We start from the raw sequence: 26937 nt of genomic DNA on the forward strand, positions 1-26937 counted from the left end.
CCTACGAAATGGTTTTTACATTTGCTGCCAAGTCAATGGATTGGTGCTTCCTCCTCCTGCCAGATCCCCAAACCAGGAGAGATGATGTCCGGTGTGGGACCTGGAGCCTGCATGAGGAACCTGTCATGAGGAAGGGCAGGTCAGAGGACAAGGGCATCTGCTAAGGATACCAGAGAAAGACAGCTGGAGGGGAGTATGCAGTGCCCATAGCACTTCCCAGGCAGAGAGCCCATGACCTGACTTCCAGTACCAGCTCTCTGGACAGACACACTCTACTGAGCTTGATGACAGAGGCTCTTTCAGGTTGGGTCCCCTGGGCAGCAGACTGAGATGAAGATTAGCATGTGGTATTAGAGGTGATCTCAGGTTCAACACATATGGAGGAAGGGAAGGAAGTAATCTTGGTCAGAGGAGGAAGGTGTGGTGTAAATGCCTGAGCTAACTCCCCAGTTCTGAAGCTGGGATGGCCTTTTGAGTTGTCCTGAATTGGGGTGGGAGAACCAAGCCTTTACACACTAGCTTCGGTCAGTCATTGGATGCATGCTGTACCTACAGAGGACAGTGTTACCTTGGTTGAGGAAATGTGTCACCCGAGGGCAGTTCCTGAAGTGGGCTGGTAACTGAGTGCTGTCTTCCAGCTACTCAAAGTAGGTAGGGGCAAGAAGCCCTTCAGTCCTGAAGGTGGACCTGATGGCATATCATGGTGTCCAATATTCCTTATGCCTACTACTCAGACCCACCTCTTTGTATAGGCTTTGGGAGCAGCTTGACTTTTCTGAGGGAGGCTGATGGTTAATGGGATGAGCCACATTTCCCACCACTACAGCTGGTCTTGAGCCCCCGTTACCTTCTTCCTCCTCTACCACCCATTTTAGGTGCTTCTCCCCTCAAGAAGTCCCTCTGCTGAGTGCCTGGTCACCACGTCCTTTTCAAGCCTTGGCTGCTGCACTTCTCCATTTACTTTCAAAACTGAGCCAGGGTATAACAATGAGACAGCCATCTGGACTGCATCAGGGTTGAAAACATCTTCCTCTTTGCTCCTGGTTGTATAACTGCAGCCCTGACTCTTCCTGATAATCAGGGTCAGTTACTGCTGCCAGGGTGGTGACTCCTGCTTCTTGCCTGCTGCTCCCTTGGCATGAAGAGCTCAAAGTGCCACGTGGCACTTGTAAATTAAAGTGCAATGGGATTTTTGCTGTAGCCCCTGATGAAAAGACTTCATCTTTGGGAAATAGGACCTCAAAGCCCTTGGAGTGCAGAGTTGCAGTGACAGAAATACCCAACGGGATCACTGGGCTTAATGCTAAGTGAAGTCACTCCTATTTCCACCCCTTGCGCCAAGGACCTATCTCTATTCTTCTTCTTCTTCATCTTCTTCTTCTTCTTTTTAAAAAGATTTTATTCATGTGACAGCGAGAGAGGGAACACAAGCAGGGGGAGTGGGACAGGGAGAAGCAGGCCTCCCGCGGAGCAGGGAGCCCAATGCGGGTCTTGATCCCAGGACCCTGGGATCCAAGGCCAAAGGCAGACGCTTAATGACTGAGCCACCCAGGTGCCCCTAGACCTTCTTATTGGGACATAGCAGCACAATGACAGTTGACAGACCGTACATTGTGCTGTGGTAGGTGGTAGCCCATCCTTAGTTGGTACCATCTCTATGCTGGAACCTCAGCTGTGTCTTCACAGGCTGTTCCTTCTCTGTTCATGCTGGCATCCAGATGGTACAGAATGTGATAAGGCCAGTGGATCCCATGGTCACGTGCCATTGTCCTGCCTCCAAACAGTGCAATGGGTCCTTTGCTCTGATGCATTTTGACGAGGGATCCTATGTCAATGGGTCAGACAATCAACACTGAAGATACTAGTGCTGGCTGAGGCCCTGCGGGCAAAAGAGGCAAACGACACCCAGAATGTAGTAATTCCAGTCAACATAAATTGATGCCATTCCCAGGATGGAAAGTACCCAAAGTTGTCAAGCACCTGGTTGCTTTCCTTGAGGTATACTGCCATTGGGAGGCTCAACATTGGATTCATTGCTGCAAGGCTGGGCATTTAGCAGTGGAATCAGCCTTTGTGAGTAGGAGCCCATGCTCTTGGGTCCATGTTTTACTCCCATCCCTGCTACGTGGCTACTTCATTCACATGCCCATTGTGCTGGTACTGAGGTGGCTGATAGCATCTGACATTAATTGAGTCATTCTCTCTACTTGGTTGTTTAGTGCCTCCTCCATGGTAGATACTCTTGGATGGGCATCTGCGCACTTCGGTCCCACTCACATAGTCCATCGACATACGTACCTCTCTCCCAGACCTTTTCATCCTTCATCTTTCTTTCTCCTGCCAGGTCTGTCAACCAGCCAAGTCAACTGCCAGTCCACATATATTCTAACTATGGTTATTACATGTCTTTCCACACAAAGTGAATGGCCAGGTTTAACCACTGAGAGAATTTATCCACTGGGAGAATTTCCCTGGCTGATGTCTTTCAAGATCACCTCAAGGTGGGGCTACAGTACAGCCACAGTTCATTTTCTGCTTGTACCCACATACCATTCTGACCTATCTGCCAATTAAATTTTGCTTTTTTCCCTCCTTTGTCGAGTGGTCATAAAGGGACCCCACTTCCTGTGCAGCCATACGGATGGACTGATGGAGAGGTATTGGTCCACAAACGGCAGATGATATGGATGTCTAGGCTACCTGCTGGTATAGCTTACTTATACTCCTGATCCTGCTCATACCCAATTCTGGATGTACTACTTCTGTTTTACTAATGAATTATTGCTGGACCTACTCAACTTTATGTTTTGGTGGGTCTGAAAGGCAGAACCTAAATTACATAAGATAGGCTCCTGATGAAGAATTTTGGGTCAACTTAAAAACACACAAAGGGAATAAAGCTTTTCAGCTGGTTCTGGAAATACACAAGAAAAACAGTTTGTTGATAATAAACTGGAAGGGAGGCCAGGCTACAGAATACTGTTAGGGCCTACACAAAAGGAAGAGAGAATGGTGTAGAAAAATCTGATTTCTAAAATTCCAGAGGAAGAACTGACAAGTGGGTACAGAAATGGAGACAGCAAGCTTATTTGTGCCACCCATTTATTTTTTATTTTTAAAAAGATTTTATTTATTTATTTGACAGAGAGAGATATCACAAGTAGGCAGAGAGGCAGGCAGAGAGAGAGGAGGAAGCAGGCTTTCCGCCCAGCATAGCCCAATGTGGGGCTCGATCCCAGGACCTTGGGATCATGACCCAAGCTGAAGGTAGAGGTTTTCCTACTGGACATCCAACAGTTTCATTTTAATGAGATTGGGTACAGAATAATAATTTAGTGTCTTTCCAGGTGGTTTAGCCTGGGTGCTCATGGGTGGTGCGAAGTAGGTTTCAGGAAACCTGTTCACGTTCTCACGCTGGCACCTTTTTGAGTCAAAGGCAGTGGAACAGCTACTACTCGAACTGGGGCATCCGCCCTAAATAACTCCATTCTGCTGCCCTTGACCAAGACGCTTCCTCATTTCCATTCAGTCTGTGACAGCCACCTGCCCACCTGTGCATGTAGCTCTCTGGAAAGTGTCCTGGGCTCCTAAGAATGCCACAACGGCCCACTCTAGCGACGTGGGGTGCGCGGAGAGACGTTGAGTGCTAAAGCTCCGATCCTCGGAGGCCGTCTCAATACCCTGGTTATTAAGGGCGCTTGTGGGAGAGCCAGCTGAAGAGACTGGAGGTTTTGACGGCAGCTCCTTCTAGGACTCAGTAGGGTCTCCACTCACCAAAGGCGTCTACACCGTCCCGCCCCCCGCCCTCCCCAACCTGGAGAGTCCCAGCACCCCGCCGAGGAAACGCCGAGACCCCAAATCTCACCCTACACTCAGATAACTGAAAGAGGCGACTCTCCCCCGTCTCAGACCAATTGAGCACCGTCCAAGAACCTAACTTGCACTTGGTCGCGCCCCCACGCGGGGTGGGGACTGGCGGCCGGAATATGGCGGCGGCGGCGGCGGCGGCGGCGGCGGCAGCAGGGTCTGCGGGTCAAACTCTGGGGCGCCCTTGACTAGCTCTCGGGTGCGCCACCTACCTTGCTAGCCCGGACCCGGCACGCCGCACTGAGGGGCGGGAAGGAGCGGTGACGAGTCTTTGGCAGCGCCAATCAGCACCGAGGAGTTCGGGCCGCGCCCAATCAGGGCTCGGGCGGCCGCGAAGGGAGTAGGTTGTGGGCGAGCAGTGCATGTGGCGGACGCGGAACGCCCGGGACCTCACCTGCTTCCTTGACTGAGCCGCCCACCTTGCTGCTTTCCAGAATCTCTACTCCCCGAGCCCTGGCGCCGGCTTGAGGACGCCAAGGAGGCAGGGGACAACGGGGCCGCCCAGCCGTCGGCCCGTAGGGTCCCCGGCCCGAGCTTACGAACGCCTCTTGCCGCGGTGGCGGGGCCGCCCCCGCGGCTGTGCCATGACCGACTCTCTCCGCAAAGGGGACTCTTCCTCAGCGGTTGCTGCAGAGAGAGATGAAAAGCCTGTTAGATCGTGAGACGAGTTCGGGGTCGGCCAGTTAGGGGCACTCGGCCTCAGGCCGCCGCGCCTTCCGGGGCTCGTTCCTTCTGCCCTGTGACGGAGGCCTAGTTCGCCTCCGGGCGCGCGGCGGGCATAGCGGCGGGGGGGGGGGGGTGGGGAAGGGGGGCTGGGCGGGGTGCGCGCAGGCGGCATGTTCCTGCGGAGGCCGCCGGCCCTGGCCGCCTGGCTGGCGGGCGCGGCGGCAGCGGGGCGCTCGGGGGCGCGGGGCGGGGGCCTGCTCGCCCTGCTGGCCAATCAGTGCCGCTTCGTGACGGGCCTGCGTGTGCGGCGCGCGCAGCAGATCGCGCAGCTGTACGGCCGCCTCTACTCAGAGAGCTCGCGCCGCGTCCTCCTCGGTCGCCTCTGGCGCCGGCTGCGAGGCCGTCCTGGCCATGCCTCTGCCGTGATGGCGGCGCTGGCTGGCGTGTTCGTGTGGGACGAGGAGAGGATCCAGGAGGAGGAGTTGCAGAGGTGAGCTCTGCGGCGAGGTGGTTTCTGTTCGCTGGGGTGGGGGCCCGTCCTGTTGGGAGGTTGGCACGGCGAACCCTGGGGCCTGCCTTTAGGCTCAGTGTCTCCCGTTTACCCGCAGGGACTGGAAGTGGCGATGCAGTAACTTGATCCTGTTTTAGCAAGACACGTTTTTTGTTGCTCTTCGTGTTAATTTCACGTGTCGGGTTAGAAATAACGAAGTATAGGTTAGCATAGGAGGGAAGACTGAATAGGGAGCGTGACACCGAAGAAATAACCTTGTAAAAATTAAATTAGATATTGAAGGCATGTAACCCGTCGTTCACGCAATCTTTAACTCATCCATAAAGGTGTAAACTCAAAACAGGTTTTAAATTTGACCTAAGGGTATGGTTATGCAATTACAAAATTACTTCATTCCAATTGGAATTTCGTGAGAAATGCCCGGAGGGTTCTTGTGTTACCGTGACTCTTTCGGCTGGAAGGGATTTTTGTCTTCCTCAGATAAACCAGGAGCCCAGTATTTTAACCTGCAAAAGTTAGGCCAGATTTTTGCTGCTTTAGCGAAAACTTAGGAAATACTGTTTCATTAGGCTCTGAAATCACGCTGTCATCTTCATCAAAACTTCTGTGAAAAAATGCGGTACCACCGATTGAATTTGTTAATCTGTGGTTTTTAAATTTGAGCCCTTACAGTTTTCAAGTAATCTCGTGATTTAGCTCTGATTTGATCTAGCTCTTATTTACGGTGTCTTTGCATTTCCTTTTAACTGATACTTCTAAACTGCTCTTCCCTCCCCCTAAATTTGTTTCCTAATAAAATTTTATTTACAAAAATAGGTGGTTGGTTCTATGTGGTTTTCTGATTCTTTTATTAGTAGATCTTATTAGTTTATATATATTAGTAGATCAAAAATTTAATAGTTACCAAATGTCCACCTTGAGGGTATAAATGCAACTTAAAGTTAAAACAGTTTTAGCCATAAAAATTTTAATGTAGTAAATGATAGGTAGTTTGTCTAATTTCTGTTAGCATTTTGCAACTTGTCCATTGGTCTAATGAAACAGGCTCAGGTGTGAGAATATTTATGGGAAGAAAACTTTTAAGTTAAGAAATTATCAATTAACTGAATTTTCATTCTGTTTTTGATGATGAAATATCTATGTTTCACAGTAGTCAAGTTTGGGAGGAAAATTCCCTGTTGGATCTATTTAGGAGAGAGGAGAAAGACCATCAAAGGGCTGGCTACCTGCTGAAAAGGGAGGGAAGATGTTTTGAGGTGGGAATTGAATAGTGTTGGGGGTCCATGTAGTAGATGACATTCTTTGATTTAGCTTACTTCGTATGTTTTTATGGACAGTATATCCTGGAGCCTCTGTTTAGTAGGTCTGCCATTAGCAGGAGCTGGAGAAGAAAACAAGATAAACAAACACGGTAAACATTTGAGTCAGTAGTACTATCTACGGTGGTAGAAAGAGACCCGTTGATGACTAGGTTAGGTATTCAGTTTCCCTTTCTTCCCTCTTTGGGCTATTTCTGAAACCTAGGGGCAGTTCAAACATTTTTTATTCTAATCCAACTCCTGAAGAGGTATAGCTCTCTATTAACCCACTTGGGAATATCATAAACTCAGATTAAGGTCAGTCAGAACACTTAAGGTGCCTTTTTGATCCTCCAGAGTTGTTATTTAACAAAGGCTTTCGTTTATGGTTTGTTTTCCAGTTCAGGCCTGAATTCAGTCATATACTTAAAATTTGATGATGTCCGGGGCAGCTGGGTGGCTCAGTGGGTTAAGCCTTTGCCTTTGACTCAGGTCATGATCTCAGTGTTATGGGATCCAGCCCCACATAGGGCTCTCTGCTTAGCGGGGAGCTTACTTCCTCCCCCCACTCTCTCTCTCTGCCTGCCTCTCTGCCTACATGTGATCTCTCTCTTTCAAGTGAATAAATAAAATCTTTTAAAAATTTTTACAAAAAGCATTCAAAAAATATTTTGATGGTGTCCATTTTGAGGATTAAAAAAAAAATGTTTGTTACCTTGCTAGGGCGATAAATACCCTGTTCGACTATATCTTGATTATAAAGTGGTTCTATAGGTTTCTCGTGTTTCTAATATTTTGTCTCTTATTGAGTAACTATTTTGGATTCAGATTAACTTTCTTAAGTATTCAGTTTGCTTTAAAGGAGCCACTGCTGTGGTTGTCATAGCTAGTTTAGAAAATTTCAGATTTTGCTATAGTGAAAGGATTTGGGGTGGCTTCCATAATAGAGCACGGTTGAATGTGCCTTGGGATAAGTGCATTTTTTTTTCCCCCATTGTATAATGGAAGAAGAGCATGATTGTACCATGGCCGCTAAATCACAGCATTTGGTTCTTCTGTGCTGTGTCTGTACCTTCTTGTCTTAGAACTTTCTTTGAATGGGTACCTTAATATTGTATATGTTTTCTTTTACGTTTTTTGAGTACTATTCAGAATGAAAAGGAATAACTTTACTTTCAGTTCTCTTGTGTTAAAGAACATCTTAACAAATAGAATCTCATTTATCTAGCAATAGCAAGAAAATCTGAGAAAAGAACTAATTTGTACAAAGTGACTTTGACTGACAAATGGGGACCAGGTGTAGAAATCCAGTCTTTTAATGCTTGGTCTATGATTCTTACCAATTGGTTTCACTTAAGTCCAAACAGTAACTTTCAGTCAGTATTTTCGGTACAGAATCACTTGTTCTATGAGCCCAGGGCAGATTTTATGGAAAAGATACAGTAGTAATTTTTTATTGCTTTGAAACATTAAAAAAAAATTATAGACGGGGTACCTTGGGTTGCTCAGTCGATTAAGCATCGAGTCTCTTTGGCTCTGGCCACGATCCCAGGGTCCTGGGATTTAGTCCTGCATCAGGGTTCCTTGCTCAGTGAGGAGTCGTCGTCTTCCTCTGCCTGCTGTTCCCCCTTTTTGTGCATGCTCGCCCATGTACTCTCTCTCTCTCTCTGACAAATAAATAAAATCTTTTTAAAAGAAGTTACAGGAACAAAAAGAGGAAGGAAGTTAAGAAATATGAAAGGCTCGGGGAAAATGTTCCATTAACCCCTCCTCTTTTTAAAAAAGTTACAGTCCATTGCTCCAGAAGTTTGAGTAAATAAGTGCCAGTAAAATTTCATAAAGAAAATTCTTTCCCATTTTTGTCTCTCAGGGCATTTAGAACAATTTTAACTTTTCAGTGTATTATTAACTAGATAAATGATCAGCAAAAAGTCCTTTTTCTTTTTTTGCCACTGTTAAAGATTATTGACTGACATATTCTTAGAGCATCAGAATTACATAAAATCTGACTTGAATTTTTTGACATTGTCTTCATTATTTTACCATTAACCAGTTGGCCCATAATTGCAGTGAACTAGCTGATGTCTTGTATTTCTTGTGTCTCATGACAAATGTATTTGAAAGTCTCTAATTTTGACAGTACTTTGGAATTTAAAGAGGGATTATGTGAAATGAGGCAGTTGTCTTGCTGGAATTACTAATTACAGGGATGGCTTCATTTGAATCATTTTGGACCTTTATATCAAAGTCTGTATACTGATGGCAGGACCTCCTGCATGAGCCAAAACTTGTTATACTTATTACTCTGTTTTAATAGTTTTATGCCTTCAGTTTCCATACCTCTCAGTCCAGCCTTTCTCACATATTGAAATGACTCTAGGTTTGGAGTAAGGGCAGTACTGGGTGTCTTGTCTTGATCCTCTTACGAATCTGCTGTTTCTATTTTGGGAATAATCTCTTTTGTCCTTTCTTATTTTTTAAGTCTCAGATAATAAGGTTTAGACACCCACCCTGTCCAAATAAGGATTTAGCACAGCAGGCTAAAGAGATGTATGGTGAGAGGTTTTCCTTTGTCCACATACACGATAGTGAGTCACTTTGGGTACCTGTGTGCTAATTAGGTCCAATCTGTCAGTATTTAGAAGCTGAGACCCTTCAGAGATTGTTGAATCAGAGACAGGCATCATTTGCATTTTATGATGCAGTCTTGCACTAGCATTTAGTTTGTGTTATTTCAAGAATGAATGTCATGGCCTGCACAAGACATTTTTCTCCCCCTCTGGGGATTTAGTTCATAATTTTAATCAAGGGCACCTTGTGACCTTTAATTATATAGGAGAGGTTGGTTAAGTAATGGGTCTGAAGCTTTGTACCACTTTAGAAGGCCATTAAAAATATTGCATATAGTCATATAGTTTAATTTTCTTAAAATCTTATTACTATGTAATTTTATGAGTTTCTGATGTACTTTTAATAAGGCATTTCTGCCCTTCATTATGTGATAAGAATGACATGCAAGGGTGATGTTTAATTTTTATTGAAGAATGCCTTATTAGTCCTGAAAAGTTTCATAATTGGTGCCATGTGATGCCTGAATTGTTCTCTAAGCAAGTCTAGCTGTGGTTTTGCTTTTGCTTTCTCCTGAAAGATCCTATTGTGTATTGTAAAGTTCCTTCCCTATTTCTGTGTTTGCAGTGAATCCTGTTTTGCAGTTTTTAATTCAAATTAAAACTTTTAAAAAATGGTTATACTTTTTTAGTCAGAACATCAGTATAAATTGTACTGGCTAGGATTTTTAGTTGGAAATGAAGCTGATACTGCTTGACTTAAGCCGAAAGGCATTAATCAAAGGGATTAATTAAAGGTGTTAGGTCACTCAGGGCATTGACAAGAAGGCCCGAATACAGGTTGGCCAGGAGAACAGCCAGGACCTGCTGTAGGGATAATCTCCTTAGGGCAGTGTTGCTGGTTTTATTTTCCCTAGATTGGTTGCACTGGTGGACACTCAGCTCCTTTAAGATCGCTGAGAATAATCTGCAAAAGATCCTGTGCCTTTCCTCAAGATTCATATCCTCTACCAGAAGTGTCTAATTAGCCTTACTTAAATTAGGTGCTGTTCTCTAACTGCTAGGGCTTGAGAGGGGACTGTATCCCACCTATTTTGGGATCCTCCCAAATATGAAAAGATATTGGGCAGTTAAAACAACAAAATGTCCCCTGTATAAGTATTTTCATCTAAGTCCAAAGTTTAAAATTCGGAGAAATGAAATTTTAGAGCCAATAGAAACCTTCAAAAAAATAATGTCCTAACTTTGTAGGTGGAAAAAGAGGGGGCTTTACAGGTAAAACGACTTACATAAGATCACACAGCCGGTTGGCAGAGCCAGGACTAGAACACAGATCTTTATAGTCACCATCACTTAGGGTTGCTCTAAACTTTTAATCTTGGGTTACCAGTATGACTTTGAATTTTTATCTTTTAAAATGTATGAATGCAGGGGCGCCTGGGTGGCTCAGTTGGTTGGACGACTGCCTTCGGCTCAGGTCATGATCCTGGAGTCCCGGGATCGAGTCCCACATCGGGCTCCCAGCTCCATGGGGAGTCTGCTTCTCCCTCTGACCTTCTCCTCGCTCATGTTCTCTCTCACTGTCTCTCTCTCAAATAAATAAATAAAATCTTTAAAAAAAAATAAAAAAAAAATAAAATGTATGAATGCAGTCTTTTAATAAGAATTTGAATTATTGGGGCCTACTTTCATTTTTATTCAATTTACTTAGTAAACATTTGAGTGCCTGATGTTTACCAGGTACTTGCTAGGAACTGGAAATACGGATATTAAAGACATTCTGGGACATTAGGGAATTCATAGTTTAGTAAAAGAGGCAGATACAGAGATGGACTAATTACAATATAATGTGATATGTGTCTGTACAGAATTAAAGTAAATATATATGGTTAACTCTGCCTGGAAGTTAACCTTGAACTTTTGGTTTTTTGAGAGTTGAAGAGGAGTGGGCATTTTAGACAGAATGTATTAGAGTTGGTGTCTTCTTCAGTCTTGAATAGCAGAAGTTGTATATGTTCTAGACAGCCAGCGATCTTTCTTTCCTAACTGCTATTTTAGAGGTTAAGTGGAAAATACAAGCCATGGGGGTTTTTTTGTTTGTTTGTTTTTATTTTTAAGATAGTATTTATTTGAGAGAGAGAATGAGAGGTGGGCAGAGGGAGAGAGAATTTTAACCAGGTCCTATGTGGATAAGATTAAGATTCCCTCTCCCTCTCCTTTTGCCCACCCACTCATGCTTTCTCTTTAGGGGGGGGGGGGACTTAAAATGTTTCAGATATAAAAAGACTTTAATGTGAATGTTACAAATGCAGTTATATATTTTTTAAAGAGCTTAAAAGGAGAGCAAAAGAGCACACATGCAGTGCAGGGGGACCAGAGCAGAGGGGGGAGGGAGGGACAGGGAGGAAGAATCCCCAAAAGACTCCGTGCTTAGTGCAGGAGCAGAGTCCTACGCAAATCTCCATCTTAGGATGCTGAGATAAGATCTCAGCCAAACCAAGAGTTGGTTGCAAAACTAGCTGAGCCACCCAGGCAGCCCCAAATATAGTTGTATCTAAGAAATAAAATACTATAGTTAAAGCCTCCTCTGTAGCTTTACCCAGTCGAAATCTCCTCTGTCCCCCAGATTATCTATCTCAGTTTGTTGTATTGCATTTCTTTCTATGTCTTTATATGTATTTGTCCCTAAAAGATAGACAACAACACGAAGAATCTGGTATTATCTAGAATGTTTTAAAGATTTAGGCAGTTCTGAACAAGATACTGACAAATGGAATCCAGTAACATATGAAAAGGAATAGGAACAGTGGGATTTATTTCAGGAAAGCAAGGTTAATTCATCATATAAAAATCAGTTTAGAGGCACCTGGGTGCCTGCAGCTCAGGTCATGATCCCAGGGTCCTGGAATTGAGTACTGCATCGGGCTCTCCACGGAGAGCAGCTTCTCCATCTCCCTCTTCTGGCCGCTCTGCCTACTTGTGCTCTCTATCTTTCTGTCAAATAAATAAATAAAATCTTGTTTAAAAAATCAGTTTAATACAACACTATTAATAGAAACAATATTAATAGAATGAAGGACAAAAACCACATAATCATGACTGTATATGCAGAAAAGCATTTGACAGTTGAATCTCCTTTCATGATAAAAGAAAATAAAAAGCATTCAAGATGATAAAGGGCCTCTACAAAAAACACAGTTAACAGTGTAATGGTGAAAAACGGAAAGCTTTTCCCCTAAGATCAGGAATAAGACAAAAATGTCTGTTCTCTCCACTTCTGCAACATTGTACTCCATGTTTTTGCTGAAAACTACAGAAGATCATTGTCAGAAATTTTAAAACACATAAACGGGAAGTTCTGTGTTTATGTATTGGAAGACTTAATATTGTAAAGATAGCAATACTAGTCAAACTGATCTATAAATTCAACACAATCCCTATCAGAATCTTAGCACACTATTTTGTGCCAGTTGGCAAGCTGATCCTGATACCTACATGGAAATGAAAGAGACCCAGAATGGTAAAATAAGTCTTAAAAAGTAGGACAAAGTTAGAGGACTCACTCTTTCTGATTTGAAAATTTAATACCAACCTGTAGTATTTCAGATATGCCAATATCTGAATATCATATGATATTGGCATAAGGATAGATATATAAATTGTTGAAATTGAGAATTTAGAGATAAACCCTAAACTTAATGGCCATTTGATTTTCTACAAAAGTGCCAAGACAATTCAGTGGGGAAACAATAGTCTTCAGATGGCACTGGGACAACTGGAGATACACATGCAAAGATAATGAATTTAGACCCCCTACCTCACATCATACACAAAAATTAACTCAAAATGGATCAGAGTGTAAACTAATATGAAAACACTTTTTTTAAAATACTAAAATTCTTAGTAGAAAATAACAGACATGACTCTAATTTATGATTTTGAATTAGGAAGTGATGGCTTCTTAGCTATAACACAGAAACCTAAGCAATCAAAGAAAGTAGATGAATTTGACTTTATCAGAATTAAAGACTTCTTCCTCAAGGGTCTCTATTAAAAAACTGATGTTCTCTCACAAAATGGGAGAAAGGATTTATAAATCATATCTGGTAAGGGACATATTCAGGGTATATAAAAACTCTTACAATTCAACAATAAAAAGACAACCCAACTTAAAAATAGGCAAAGATTTCAGTAGATATTTCTCCAAAGAAGATACACAAATGGCCAATAAGCACTTGGAAATACGCTCAGCATCATTAGTTACTGGGGAAATAAAAATCAAAAACCACAATGAGAGATACTTCTCACACCCACTATAATTGCTAGAATCAGGAAAATAGTTATTGTCTAATAACAAGTGTTTGCAAGGAGGTGAAGCAGTCAGAACCCTGTTGGGAGTATAAAATGGTGCAGCTGCTTTATAAACTAATTTGGCATTCCCTTAAAAGGTTAAAAATAGAGTTGCCATGACTCAGCAAATCCACCCAGGAATCCACTCAAGAGAACTGAAAACCCGTGTCTACAGAAAAACTTCTACACAAACGTTTATAGCATTATTATTCATAATAGCCAGAAAGTAGAAACAACCTAAATGCCCATCACCTGATGAATGGATAAACAAATGTGAGATATCCATTAAATGAAATATATTCAATTTAAAAAATGAGGGAACAAAGTATACCATTAATCAACTTTGAAAATATGCCAAGTAAAAAAAGCCAGACACTAGAGACTATATATTGTATGATTGTATGATTCTCTTTATATGAATTGTCCAAAGTAGGCAAGTTCATAGAGACAGAAAATAGATTAGTGGTTGTCAGAGGTTATAGGGAGGCAGGACTGGGGAATGAATGCTGATGCGTGTAGATTTTTTGGGGAGATGATGAACATGTTACGGAATTAGTGTTGGTGGTCATACAACCTTGTGAGAATACTAAAAAAACATTGAACTGTAAAAAATTGTAAAAAAGGATGATTCTTAGGAATGTGAATTATATTTTTAAAAGAAGAGGAAAAATACATAATTGTTTAGATTTTATAATCAACCCCTGAGGTTGGTCCTGTTATCCTCATTTTACAGATTAAGAATAGAGACTAGGGGCGCCTGGGTGGCTCAGTGGGTTAAGCCTCTGCCTTTGGCTCGGGTCATGATCTCAGGGTCCTAGGATCAAGCCCCACATTGGGCTCTCTGCTCGGCAGGGAACCTGCTTCCCCCTCTCTCTCTGCCTGCCTCTCTGCCTACTTGTGATTTCTCTGTCAAATGAATAAATAAAATCTTAAAAAAAAAAAGAATAGAGATTAAGTAATGTTTTAGTTAATGAATATTGGACTGGGATTCAAACTCAGGAACTTGAGTTTTCACTGCACTCTATACTCTTTCAAACCCACACCATTTTTTAAAAATTTTATTTCTTTATTTGAGAGAGAAAGAGCACATGCGCACAAGAAGGGGGCGTGGCAGAGGGGAGAGGGAGAAGCAGGCTCCACACTGAGCAGGGAGTCTAATGCAGGGCTCTGTCCCAGAAACCTGAGATCATGACCTAAGCCTAAGGCAGACACTTAATCAACTGAGCCACCTGGACGCTCCAACCCACACCATTCTTATACAAGTCCTTCTGTAGACATTTCATTTTACAGGATTGACTACAACCACCTGTACCATTCCTTTTGTTTTTCTCCTTTTGCAGATCCATTGATGAGATGAAACGGTTGGAAGAAATGTCACATATGTTTCAGCGCTCTGGAGTTGAACGCCACCCTCCAGAACCAAAATCACAGAGAGAAGGGAATGAAGATTTAGGGGGCAAAGAGCAACCATGGGAGATGGTGATGGATAAGAAACACTTTAAGCTCTGGCGGCGCCCAATTACGGGCACCCACCTTTACCAGTATAGAGGTGAGCCCAGCTTGGCTGCCTTGTAGGTGTGTTCCATGATTGGCCAGATGTACAGGACTTCTGTTCTTCATACTCTAACTGTTCTGGTTGTTGCTCAGAAAATTTGCCATGGTTTCCTGTTTTTTGTTTTCCTTCTCCCAGATGACAAGCCTCTCAGTGTCTTCATTACTGTACTTTGCTGTAGGTTGTCTTTGTCTTACTTTGCTGCCCCAATATGACGTCTAGTTTCTGAATCTGCCTTTAAGACCTGTCAGTACTCTATAATTGAAATGCAATTAAGCGATAGGAATAAGATGAGTGATGAGGGTGTGGCAGACATCGCTTGTTCTTCCTTGTCATTCTAGTTTTTGGAACCTACACAGATGTAACACCCCGGCAGTTCTTCAATGTTCAGGTGAGTAAATATTTCTTCCACTTACCACTGTCCACATGAATAATTTCTTCAACTTAGGACATGCTTTCAGTACATCCATCTGTCTCTGTACCCTTCATCTCATGTCTGATAGCATCTGGATAAACATTGGACTTACCAATCTTTCTCTGGTGGAATGAGTGCAGTTCTGTCCTCTCACAGGGCTGTTGGGAAGATTAAATAGAAGAATGTATTTGAGTGATTTTGTTATACTTTATAAGGTTTTATGGTTATTTTTTCCTAAATAATCCAAGGGCAAGTTCCATGTGTGGCCCTTTATTCCAAAATCCTTCAGTGTGTATTTCCTAAAATTAGACATATTCTCTTAACCATGGTGTCATTATCAAAGTCTATAAATTTAACATGGATGCAGCTCTTATGTTATCTTCTGCTTTTATTACGGTTTTTATCTGTTGACGCAGTAATGCATAGCATTTTCCTCTTCAGTACAGATACGGTCAGATTTAGTAATCTGGAACATTTCCATAGTGAAGGTATTTATTTAATAAAGATGAAGACTGTCTCTTCAAAGACTACTTTCTCCCTTGGGGGGAAATGTATGAAAAGATGGGATCACCCAGAGTTCTATTAAAAAAATATTCTCCTTCTTGGATATTTCTCTGTTTTGTCAGGTTTTCGGTAATTAATCGATCAGTATAACAGTATAATAGTAATATGCTAGTGCACATTTCCCCCACCACGCACTGAGTTTTACCAGTTTACACTGAATTTTTGTTAGTTTGGATTTGTATGTGTCTTACTTTGAAATTCCCTACCTCGTAGTATTAAAAAACATGTTACTTGCATTCATTTGTGTGAGGTGTCTGCTCATACTTTTGGGATTTTTGTCTGTTTAAAACTTTAAAAAATTGTTTCGCCTTTACACATACTATATTTTCCCTAGACATATCTATCACGGTATTTCACGGTATTTTTTTTTTTTCTTAACATTTCCTCTCCTTTGCCTTTTTTTTTTTTTTTTTTAAATAAGATTAATTTCAGGTAATGCTATTGGTCTGTAAGAAAGAATTTTAAGAGACTTATGTATAGTAAACACAGCCATGTCTTTCACATTTTGTCACTTTTAGATTCAGTAACTTTCAGAAGAAGGTCTTTGGGTCAGAGGTCCAAGAATCTGGAGAAGCTTTCTGCAACTTTGTTTTGGATTTCCTGGGTCTTCATATCTTTTCTCTTTCTGCAGCTGGATACAGAGTATAGAAAAAAGTGGGATGCCCTGGTAATCAAGCTGGAAGTGATTGAGAGGGATGTGGTTAGTGGTTCTGAGGTTCTTCACTGGGTAACCCATTTTCCTGTGAGTATTTTTACTACTGTTTTTAGTTTTGTCACATCCATTTGGGGCAGAACACTAATTCTGCCTATCCTTTTCTTTAGTATCCAATGTACTCGCGGGATTATGTTTATGTTCGACGGTATAGCGTGGATCAGGAAAACAATGTGATGGTGTTGGTGTCACGGTATGTGTGGTTTCCTGTGGCTCCTGCTCAGTTCCTTTAACTGTCCTTCAAATATGTCTGCTGGGAGTTTGCATGTTCTCAGTGCTGTTATGAGTGATGCTAGGACCCCATCCATTCCAGCTAGACCATTAGTGGGCTGTGACTGGTGACCACAGTTTAGGAATATTGAAGGGATCTATGTAAGCTTTTCATTAAACCATTTCTTTAGTTCCTTTGTGTTGATAATTAAAAAAGAAACTGTTCTCTTCAACACGAAGCCTCGTGAGCCAGTTATCACCAAGGAAACTCACTTGTTTTTAGAATTCAGTTTGTATTCATTCATTTTACTGACTCTTCTGTTTTACTTTAAAAATTAGAGCCAGCTTTCTAGATTTTCCTCTTAACTGTAGCTCTCATGCTGTTTCTTGTATGTAGACATTACTGAGAGTTTCCTTAACTTTTCTCCTTACCAGAGCTGTGGAGCACCCTAGTGTTCCAGAGTCTCCAGAATTTGTAAGAGTCAGATCGTATGAATCCCAGATGGTTATCCGTCCCCACAAGTCATTTGATGAGGTGAGTTTTATATCATCCAAGAGATGATGTGTAGTGGCTTTGGATTTTTCTCAAGGAATGCCTTTTGTCTGAACTGAGAAGGGCAGTGGTTCTCAAACTTGGCATGCATCAGAGTCTGCTGGAGCTTATTAACATACAGTGCTTGGGTATGGCCCAAGAATTCTCATTTTTAAGAAGTTCCCAGGTGCGGCTGATGCTCCTGGTTCGGGAACCACTGCTATAGGTTGGCATAGCTGGAAGATTCCCCAGGACAGAGAACTAATCACCCACTGACCCCCGTTTGTGTGAGAGACAGGAGAAGACAGTGGTCTGTCACTAGCCTTCTTCAGAAGCTGAAGGGAGCACCTTTTCCATCAAAATTTCACCACCATTGGCAGAACACTTAAAATCTTTCTGGACTTTCCTTTCGTTGTCTGTAAAATGAGAGCGTTAGAATAATCTTCTCGGCCTTCTTTAAAATTCTGTTGATCTTTCTTTGAGAAGAATATTTTTCTCAGCTTAGGGAGTGTTGTTTTTTTTAAAGCCAAATTTGTGTTGAGTTTACATATTGATTTCACTGGTTGCTGTTTTAGTTGTATTTCACTTTAAAAAGGCTTTATTTCTCCCCATTACTTTTATTTTTGAGCTATATGAACTGTGTGCTTTAGTGTGGTTTTGTTTTCAACAAGTTGTTCTATTTATACTCCTTGGAGTGGAACTTCAAATATGACAGAAATGGTGGTTCATTTCAGTCAGTGTGGTGTTAGACTGTTTTTTAACTGGGAGATCTGTGTGTTTACTTGCATGCTACTTTTAAAGATTTTTATTTATTTATTTATTTATTTCATAGACAGAGATCAAAGTAGACAGAGAGGAAGGTAGAGAGAGAGAGGCGGAAGCAGGCTCCCTGCTGAGCAGAGAGCCCGTCGCGGGGCTGGAGCCCAGGATCCCGAGACCACGACCCGAGCTGAAGGCAGAGGCTTTAACCCAGTGAGCCACCCAGGCACCCCTGCATGCTATTTTTAGAGCAGAGTTTTTCTTACCTGGGATTGCTACCCATTAGTGGAAGACAAAATTAATTTAGTACATTATGATCAACTTTAAAAAAAAAGAAAACATAGAATAGAAATCATCTAAGTGTAACCATATTTCATGAGACTTCAGTTTTATAAGTATGTGTGAATGTGTGTGTAGGAGGCTGAGAGAGGGAACTGGTTTCAATGCATAAAGGATTATTTACAGTGTGTTACAGTTAAAAATGTTTGAAAGTCCTTGCTTTAGAAGACAGAAAACAAGAAGTAAGGCTACTGTCCATGTCTTGTCTTCTTTAGGAGGGGGATCCTGGGTCAGGCTGAAGATAGTATGGGAGGCCGAGTTAGGCCTCACTTTTTCCCTTTATGTTGCTTTCGAAATTTGGACCTTGTCTATTTATTTCCTATTTGAGAAAAACTGAACTGAGTTCCAGCATTGCTTCCTTTAGAAACTGTGGCCGAGAAGCAGCTAAGGCATCATTTAGCACCTCGCAGAGTGTCTTGCATCTAAGTAGGGACCAAATGATTTTTTTTAGCTGATTTGGGGTAACAATAAGAGTTATCTATATAGTTTTTTTTAGTGTATTTGTCACAAGCTCTTAAGAAAAAGGTAAGATTCGAGCTAGTTCTTGTGAAAAGGCAAACTGGAGAAAACAGGAAATGCAGAGGACACGATATACCAAAGATGAAGACAGGAATGAGCCACGGATATGTTCAGAGACTCACCACTTAGAAAGGAAGGTTGAGATTAGGGAGGAGTGATAAATTACATTGACCATGTACGGAGAGTACTTGAAAATCAGGCAGCTGCATTTGGACTGCCGGATGGAAAGTAGATCCTTGAGCCAGGGTATGGTGTTCATTTGTTTTACTTTTTTTTTTAAGATTTTATTTATTTGTTTGACAGCACAAGTAGGCAGAGCTGCAGGCAGAGAAAGGTAGAAGCAGGCTCCCTGCTGGGAGCCAGCTGGAGGCTTGTTCCCAGAACCCTGAGGTCATGACCTGAGCCAAAGACAGATGCTTAACAGCTATGCCACCTATGCACCCCTGTTTTACTTTTTATTAGGGAAAATTTGAAATGTATATGAAAGATAAAGAAGTAGAATAGTATAATGAACCTTCTGTATACATCCCCAGCTCCAACAGGGATCAACTCCTGGCCATACTTGTTTTATCTGTATCCTTTCTTATCTCTTTTTGCTGCTGTCCTGATTATTTTGAAGCAGTTTCTAGCTTTGCAAAAAAAGAAACCATAGAAGAATTCTTCTATAGATACTTCAATATTTATCTTGAAAAGAAAAGTGATTTTTGAAAACATAACCTCAGTGTCCTAATAATCCCTAATATCAAATTTGAATTTTCCTGATTGGCCATGAATTTCTTTGGGAATTCATTTATTTGAATCAGGACCCAAGTATGATTGAGACACTGAAAATTTGTTCATAATATCTCTTGAGTCTTTTGAAGTCATTCAGTCCCCCCCCCCCGCCCCCGTTGTATTTGTTTAAGAAGCAGGGTTCTTTGTCCTGGATCTTGATGATTGTGTACCGGTAATATCCGAAGTGTCATCTAACATATTCCTATGTCTCCTGCCTGTCTTTGCTGGGTGTTGGTTAGTTACTGTTCAAACCTGAGGCTTAAATAAATTCTGGTGTGGGTTGTTTTGGGCAAGACCATTTTATTAGAAGGCAAGTGACGTTTGATTGTCTCTTTCTTTGTGAATTTAGAAATGATTGATTATTGCTGAGATCCATTATTTTATTAGTGGTATAACAAAATGCTGATTCTGTAATTCCTTTATTTCCATATATTGAAATACATTAGGGAAAAAATTTCTCACTGTTTCTTTTCCTTTAGTTTACATAGGAAAGGGAAGTAAGAGAAGGTTGATTTGTTTCCTTTAATGAGTTTCAAAATAATGAATTGGTCCTTTCAACCAAGGATCCTCCAAAGGTTAAGTTTTGGTTTTGTTTTAAAGAAATACCATTAGTCTTTTTGCTATAGAAGAACCAATAGAAGACTTAAATAGATATTTCAGTTATTTATTTTATTTGTAATTTTTATTTTTATTTTTAAATTTTATTTATTTATTTGACAGAGATCACAAGTAGGTAGAGAGGCAGGCAGAGAGAGAGAGGAGGAAGCAGGCTCCCTGCTGAGCAGAGAGCCTGATGTGGGGCTCAATCCCACGATCCTGGGATCATGACCTGAGTTGAAGGCAGAGGCTTTAACCCACTGAGCCACCCAGGTGCCCCATTTTTAATGTTTGTTTTTTAACATGTTTTTATATTTTTTTAACATGTTTTTATGTTTTTTTTTAACATGTTTGGTTAGTTTTAACCCATTACAGTTCTTCTTTTTTTTTTTTTTTTTAAGGATTTTATTTATTTATTTGGCAGACAGAGATCACAAGTAGGCAGAGTGGCAGGCAGAGAGAGAGAAGAAGGGAAACAGGTACCCGCTGAGCAGAGAGGCCGATGCAGGTTCGATCCCAGGACTCTGTGGAATTATGACCTGAGCCAAAGGCAGAGGCTTTAAACCCACTGAGCCACCCAGGCACCCCTCCATTGCAGTTATTCCTTTTTTTTTTTTTTTTTTTAAAGATTTTATTTATTTGATAGATCACAAGTAGGCCTCCGAGGCACACAGATAGAGAGAGAGAGAGAGGAAGGGAAGCAGTCTTCCTGCTGAGCAGAGCCCGACTCGGGGCCATCCCAGGACCCTGGGATCATGATCTGAGCTGAAGGCAGAGGCTTTAACCCACTGAGCCACCCAGGGGCCCCACATTACAGTTATTCTTACCAAGACTCATATTGTCCCAGTTTGGGCCATTGGGAGCCTCCTAGTAACTGGCTTAAGTTCTTTTGACTTGACCACAGGTTTTCTTGTTTTCTGATGTTATAAGATGTCCCAGGTTCATCTTGTAAAGTTTTAGTTGTAAACCTGGAAATTAGCATTTCTTTTAGGGAGCCCTGGTTCCTTTTAAGATGTCATTTAAATTAAACCAGATTTGGTGAAGCATGGGACTCCTGATCTTCAGATTGTAAGTTTAAGCGCCTTGTTGGGTATAGAGATTACTTAAAAATAAAATCTTTAGGGGTGCCTGGATGGCTCAGTCAGTTAAGTATCCAACTCTTTTTTTTTTAAAGATTTTATTTATTTATTTGACAGAGAGAGATCACAAGGAGGCAGAGAGAGAGGAGGAAGCAGGCTCCCTGCCGAGCAGAGAGATGCGGGTCTGGATCCCAGGACCCTGAGATCATGACCTGAGCTAAAGGCAGAGGCTTTAAACCACTGAGCCATCCAGGTGACCCTAAGCATCCGACTCTTGATTTTGGCTCAGGTCATAAGATTTGGCCTGGCATCAGGCTCCCTGCTTAGCAGGAAGTCTGTCTACTTGAGATTCTCTTTCTGTCTCAAATAAATCTTAAAAAATAAAATTAAAATTAAAAAAAAACAAAAACAAAAACCAGAACGTGGCTTCTAGGAATACCTATAGCTATTGGCTTGTTCATTGTCTTTAAAGACCTTTTCAGAGGCTAGAACTAAGTAATACATATTTGCTGCTTATTTGTTTAAAAGATAAATCTTAAGGTGCATGCTAATATTTTAAATTCATATTTTAGACTGGAGAGGTTTTATTTATTTATTAAGATTTTATTTATTCATTTGACAGAGAAAGTGAGAGAGGGAACACAGGCAGGGGGAGTGGGAGAGGGAGAAGCAGGGCTCCCACAGAGCAGGGAGCCCAATGCACAGCTCAAACCCAAGACCTTGGGATCATGACCTGAGCTGAAGGCAGACTCTTAATGACTGAGCCACCCAAGTGCCCCTGGAGAATTTTTATTTATATTTTATATCTTACATCGATCATCTTTACCTGTGCTGGAAAATTCAACTCAACTCATCACCAAAACATAACTACTTACTTGCTTTAATCTGAAATACACACGAACCAGCCTCAGGATAATACACCAAGATCATTAGTGATGTGGTGATTTAAAATTTGTATTTTTTTATTCTTAGGATGTGTACACAGTGTACAAAACACTAGTTTTAAAGTTACTTGAAATAGGTGCTCTCCTTGTGCTATTTCCTGCTGACTCAGTTCATAGTTAGGTTCCCTATTTTCTATTTTGCTTTTGGTTTTTAGATAATTGCTTTTTAAATTTAATTTTGTTTTATTAAATTATGAAAAAGTTTATGTTCCTGAAGTCAAATGTATAAAATAAAAACTGTTCAGAGTGATGTTGTTTATATCCCTGTTCCTTCCTTCATCCAGTGGGTTGTTTTTGTTTGGTTTCCTTTTTTAAAATACAAACAGTGGTGGATGAGAACCCAGGTCTCTTGACTTCCCGGTCTGTTTTATGGGAAGAATAAAGTCTTTTATATGTATTAACTCATTTAGCCTTAGAGCCAGCCTTTGTGGTAGATACTGTTGTTTCCACTATACAGGTTTTACCTCTCCTTTATCTTTTTTCGTAAGATTTTATTTATTTATTTGTCAGCACAAGCAGAAGAAGTGGCAGGCAGAGGGAGAAGCAGTCTTCTCTCATAGCACCCAGGACCCTGGGATCATGACCTGAGCCAAAGGCAGATGCTTAACCAACTGAGCCACCCAGGCATCCCTCTCCTTTCTCTTTACTTCCATAGTATTCATTCGGTATCTCTGTTATGGCATTTCTTTTATTAATTGAAAGCTCTTGAGGGCAAGGACTAGTACATTTTTGTTTGCTCTAAGTACCTAGCACAGTGCCAGACATGAAGCAGACATACATATATTTATTTATTTTTAATATATTTTTTTAATGTATATATTTGACGGAGAGAGCGAGCGCAAGCAGGGGCAGCAGCAGAGGGAGAGGGAGAACTGGGCTCTCCGCTGAGCATGGGGCCGGATGCAGGGCTAGACCTCAGGACTGTGGGATCGTGACCTGAGCCAAAGGCAGGCTCTTAAGTGACTGAGCCACCGAGGTGCCCCTAAAGCAGACATTTAAATACATGTTGAGTAAATAGATAAAAGATTACACAGGTCGTTGAGGTGGGGGGGAAAGGATGGACTTTGGAGTAAAATAGCATGGGAATTTAAAGTGTAGTTCTACCACCTGGAGTTGTGGCCAGTCTGCTTTAAAAAGTGCAGACATAAAAGTGGTTATCTTTAACTCCTTTGTGTGGAGCATAATTGGTACAGATCTCTCCTAGGATCAAGACCCCTGGAAATCTTAATTCCCTGTCCTTCACTGTAATAGGCAATGAGAGGGCTGAGCCAAAAAGAATGGGTGCATAGGCCCTGCAGTCAGAATTTTGGGTTTATCTTGGCTGTCATTGAGTATGTAGGTGACCTTGGGCAAGTTACTTCTTAGTGCTCAGTTTCTTCTTCTGTTAATGAGGTAACAGTACCAACATTATAGGATTGTTCCAAGTTGGAAGCATTTCACCATTAAGTGCTCTATAAATGTTTGCTGTTATTAGTCATAGTAGTAGTAGAGTTTATACCATTTTGGTAAAGATTAAGACCTTTGACTCTTTGAAGATATGTGTTGGAATTTTCAAGACCAACCCACATTTGAAAATTAGCTAGAAGGACTCATAGGACTCAGCATATATTTGTACTCATGATGCAGATGTATATAGTCATATAGTAAGGATACACACCTGCATCATAGGGAAGAGACCTGCAGAGTCTAGGAATCCACATGTTGGCTTCCTCCTGCTCTCTCTCCTGGGAGAGGTCACACAGAGTACATTTTCCTTCCAGCAACAAAAATAGAGCAACATGTCTGTGATGTTTCTGCCCAGAGAAGCCCATGAGAGGGTCCGCACCCAAGATTTTTGCTGAGGGCTGGTTACATAGGGATACTTTTCATAGCACATACCAAAATTTCAGATGCACCAGAAAGAAAGCAGGTATTCGGCATAAACTGTAGTGTTTGCATGAACAGACAAGAAACAGGGGTCACTCTTAACCACTTAATTGTTGACTGGGAATACTTGGAACCAAGTTCCCAGATACCACCCGAGCACCAGTCTTGTAGGCTGGCCTTTCTATGGATAGCAACCTATGCAGTCTTCAGTATTACTCCTTTTTTGCATAGGGTAAAAAACTGATGTGGTCTGCTCCAGAATCAGATTGTGATTATTCTGTGGTACTGGATATGGAAGCTATTATGGTGGGTAATTTTTTGCTGTTTTTCTTTTCCAGAATGGCTTTGACTACTTGTTGACATACAGTGACAATCCCCAGACTGTGTTTCCTCGCTACTGTGTTAGTTGGATGGTTTCCAGTGGTGAGTGGGTACTTCTATACAGGGCCTGGGACCTGGGCTAAGCATTTTGTTTTTCTCTAGCTCTAAGTGGCAAGAGGATTAGTGCTTGTCTTATGGGAGCAGTATTGGGGAAATTAAACATCCTTCCAAGCCCGATCTTGAATATTGCAAAGATATTGAAGCCTTCTGCTAGGCTTTGGAAGGATGAATATTGTGGAGTTTCAGAAAGCAACATGTGCCCAGAAGGGAGTTTTGAGAACATTTGCTTAATTCCTTAAATATGGACTGTGTACATTAATGCATTTAAATATTTTTTCTATTTAGATACATTTTGGGAGGCAACTATGACTCACAGGTTGTTAATCAGGCTGTGATCTCTATAAGAAGGAATTGGCTCCCTGCTATGAAAGAAATAGGCCATCTAATTTTGACCCTATTGTTGGTTTGTATTTCAGCCTACCCAAATTTCTCTCTCCCACCAGGCATGCCAGATTTCCTGGAGAAGCTGCACATGGCCACTCTTAAAGCGAAGAACATGGAGATCAAAGTAAAGGACTATATCTCGTCTAAGCCTCTGGAAACCGGTAGTGAAGCCAAAGCTGCCACTCCGTCTTCCGAGCGGAAGAATGAGGGTAGTTGTGGCCCTGCCCGGATCGAGTATGCTTGAAAGGTTTTGGGATAAGAAAGGACAGGCTGCTTCTAGTCCTGTCTCGGTCCCTTATCTGCTACAGAATGGGGACATGTATTAGAAGGCATCTGCTGTAACTGCCAGTGCACGATAACTCAGTAACTGGTGTCGGATTGTGTTCAGAGCCCTTACTGCTCTTTATCAGAACAGAAGGAGGAGGCATCCATGGGGGTGTTGTCATATTCTCAGGCCAAGCATCTTGCAATTCAGTATTTCACTGAGCTAATCTGGAACAAACCTCTCACCTCAGGCCAGAAGGGGACAACTTCTTTTTGCTTCCTTTGAGTAGTTTCCTCTGCCAACATTCCAGTTCCCACCATTGGTTCTGCAGCACTTGGGATTTCCTTCAGTTCTGAAGGTCCAAATGGAAAGTGCAGTTGGCTGGTTGAGTCTTCAGTGAGGGGGCATTGGGAGTGTTCTTGGTAACAGTACTAGTGTTGAATGGATGTGAACTGTTGTTTGGCAGTGTAAGTGCCTTGTCCTCACCCTGCTTATATCTTTAGGGACATCAAGTTTGTACCAAGAAATTTTCTCTCTGCCTCCCAAATACCACCCATTGACTTGCTCTACCCAAAGCAGTTTCCTTTGCATTGGCCAGTTCTTCTGTATTCATGCACTATATGTATTTGGATCATTGCCTCCTTCCTTAGCTCATTCACCAAGAACACTGGGAAATGAGTCCTTTCAGATGGTAGCTTTCTGTGTTATCAGTGTTTCGATAGGGTTAACGGCGATGCTCAAAAACATCACACTTTAGGGTTGTTGTTTTTTTTAAAGCTTTGTGTCAAGTAGGAATTGGGAAGTGGAATAGGATTTCTCCATCATCCCACTGTACAGAAAACACCATTTTGATTTAGGCATTTTTAGACTTCAGGTTTGACTGGATGCTGAGGACTTGTCCATCTTGGAAGGCTAAAGGCAGAGGAATGGGGGTTGGGCCACTCCCTTATAGCTCTCAGAGCTGTAGACAAGCCATGTGAACAAATAGATATAATCTTTCCCCAAATACTAATATAATGGGGATGTGGTTTACATGAACCTCTTGTTCCTCTGAAAAATTTTTCTTTCTCTCTTCAGAGTTAAAGTGAAAGCAAACTATGCTGTTTGGGTAAAGTCACAATTAGATGCTGTTTGGCCTCGTTGATTTTGCTTTGGTCATGCTGCAGTCTGACAGGAAATAGGGATCAGGTTTTCAATACTCCTTCCTCTTTTTCCCCTACAATTTAAATGGCTGGATTTTTCCCTTTTTTCCCACTTGCTATCCTTTGATGTTGAAAAGGGGATCTAAACCTCAGACTGACTTAAACCCCTAGACTTTTTTGTTGCCTGATAAGTTTTGTGCCAAGGAAATGACTATCCCCATCTTTCATGTCTTGCCTTCTCTGAGTGGTGGGCAGAACAGAGAGATACGTCGAGCAGTTCCAGCTTCTTTTTCATTGATCATTTCTCTCTTCTCATCGCCAGGACTTGACAGAAGCCAGGGAAGGTTTCCCTGGGTTATGTCTGAACTTAGCATCTGTGATTGTTGGGGCATGGATGGGTGTGGGCAAGAATGTGTGAATGCACAGGTGTTAAGGAGCTGTGTTGCTCATGTTCTGATTTTTGGCAACTCGACTCTGTACTTGGGGTTGGTCTGTACGGTTACTTATGTCATTGTAATGATTTCACTTCTAACTGTGACATTTTTATCAAATGTGTGAATAAATATATAAAGATTGGTACAAAA

General features: G+C 41.7%; 1 protein-coding gene across 1 annotated transcript; it reads left to right on the forward strand.

Annotated features, from left to right (window-relative positions):
- Positions 1-4688: 4688 nt before the first annotated feature.
- On the forward strand, positions 4689-26937 carry STARD7 (StAR related lipid transfer domain containing 7). The gene is made up of 8 exons (XM_059405550.1): positions 4689-5023; positions 14600-14808; positions 15153-15202; positions 16422-16532; positions 16613-16695; positions 17148-17247; positions 24460-24544; positions 25006-26937. Exons 1-8 carry the CDS (start codon positions 4704-4706, stop codon positions 25188-25190), a joined length of 1143 nt encoding a protein of 380 aa, XP_059261533.1. The 5' UTR covers positions 4689-4703; the 3' UTR covers positions 25191-26937.

The sequence above is a fragment of the Mustela nigripes genome, chromosome 7, assembly GCF_022355385.1.
Source record: "Mustela nigripes isolate SB6536 chromosome 7, MUSNIG.SB6536, whole genome shotgun sequence".
Classification (NCBI taxonomy): domain Eukaryota; kingdom Metazoa; phylum Chordata; class Mammalia; order Carnivora; family Mustelidae; genus Mustela; species Mustela nigripes.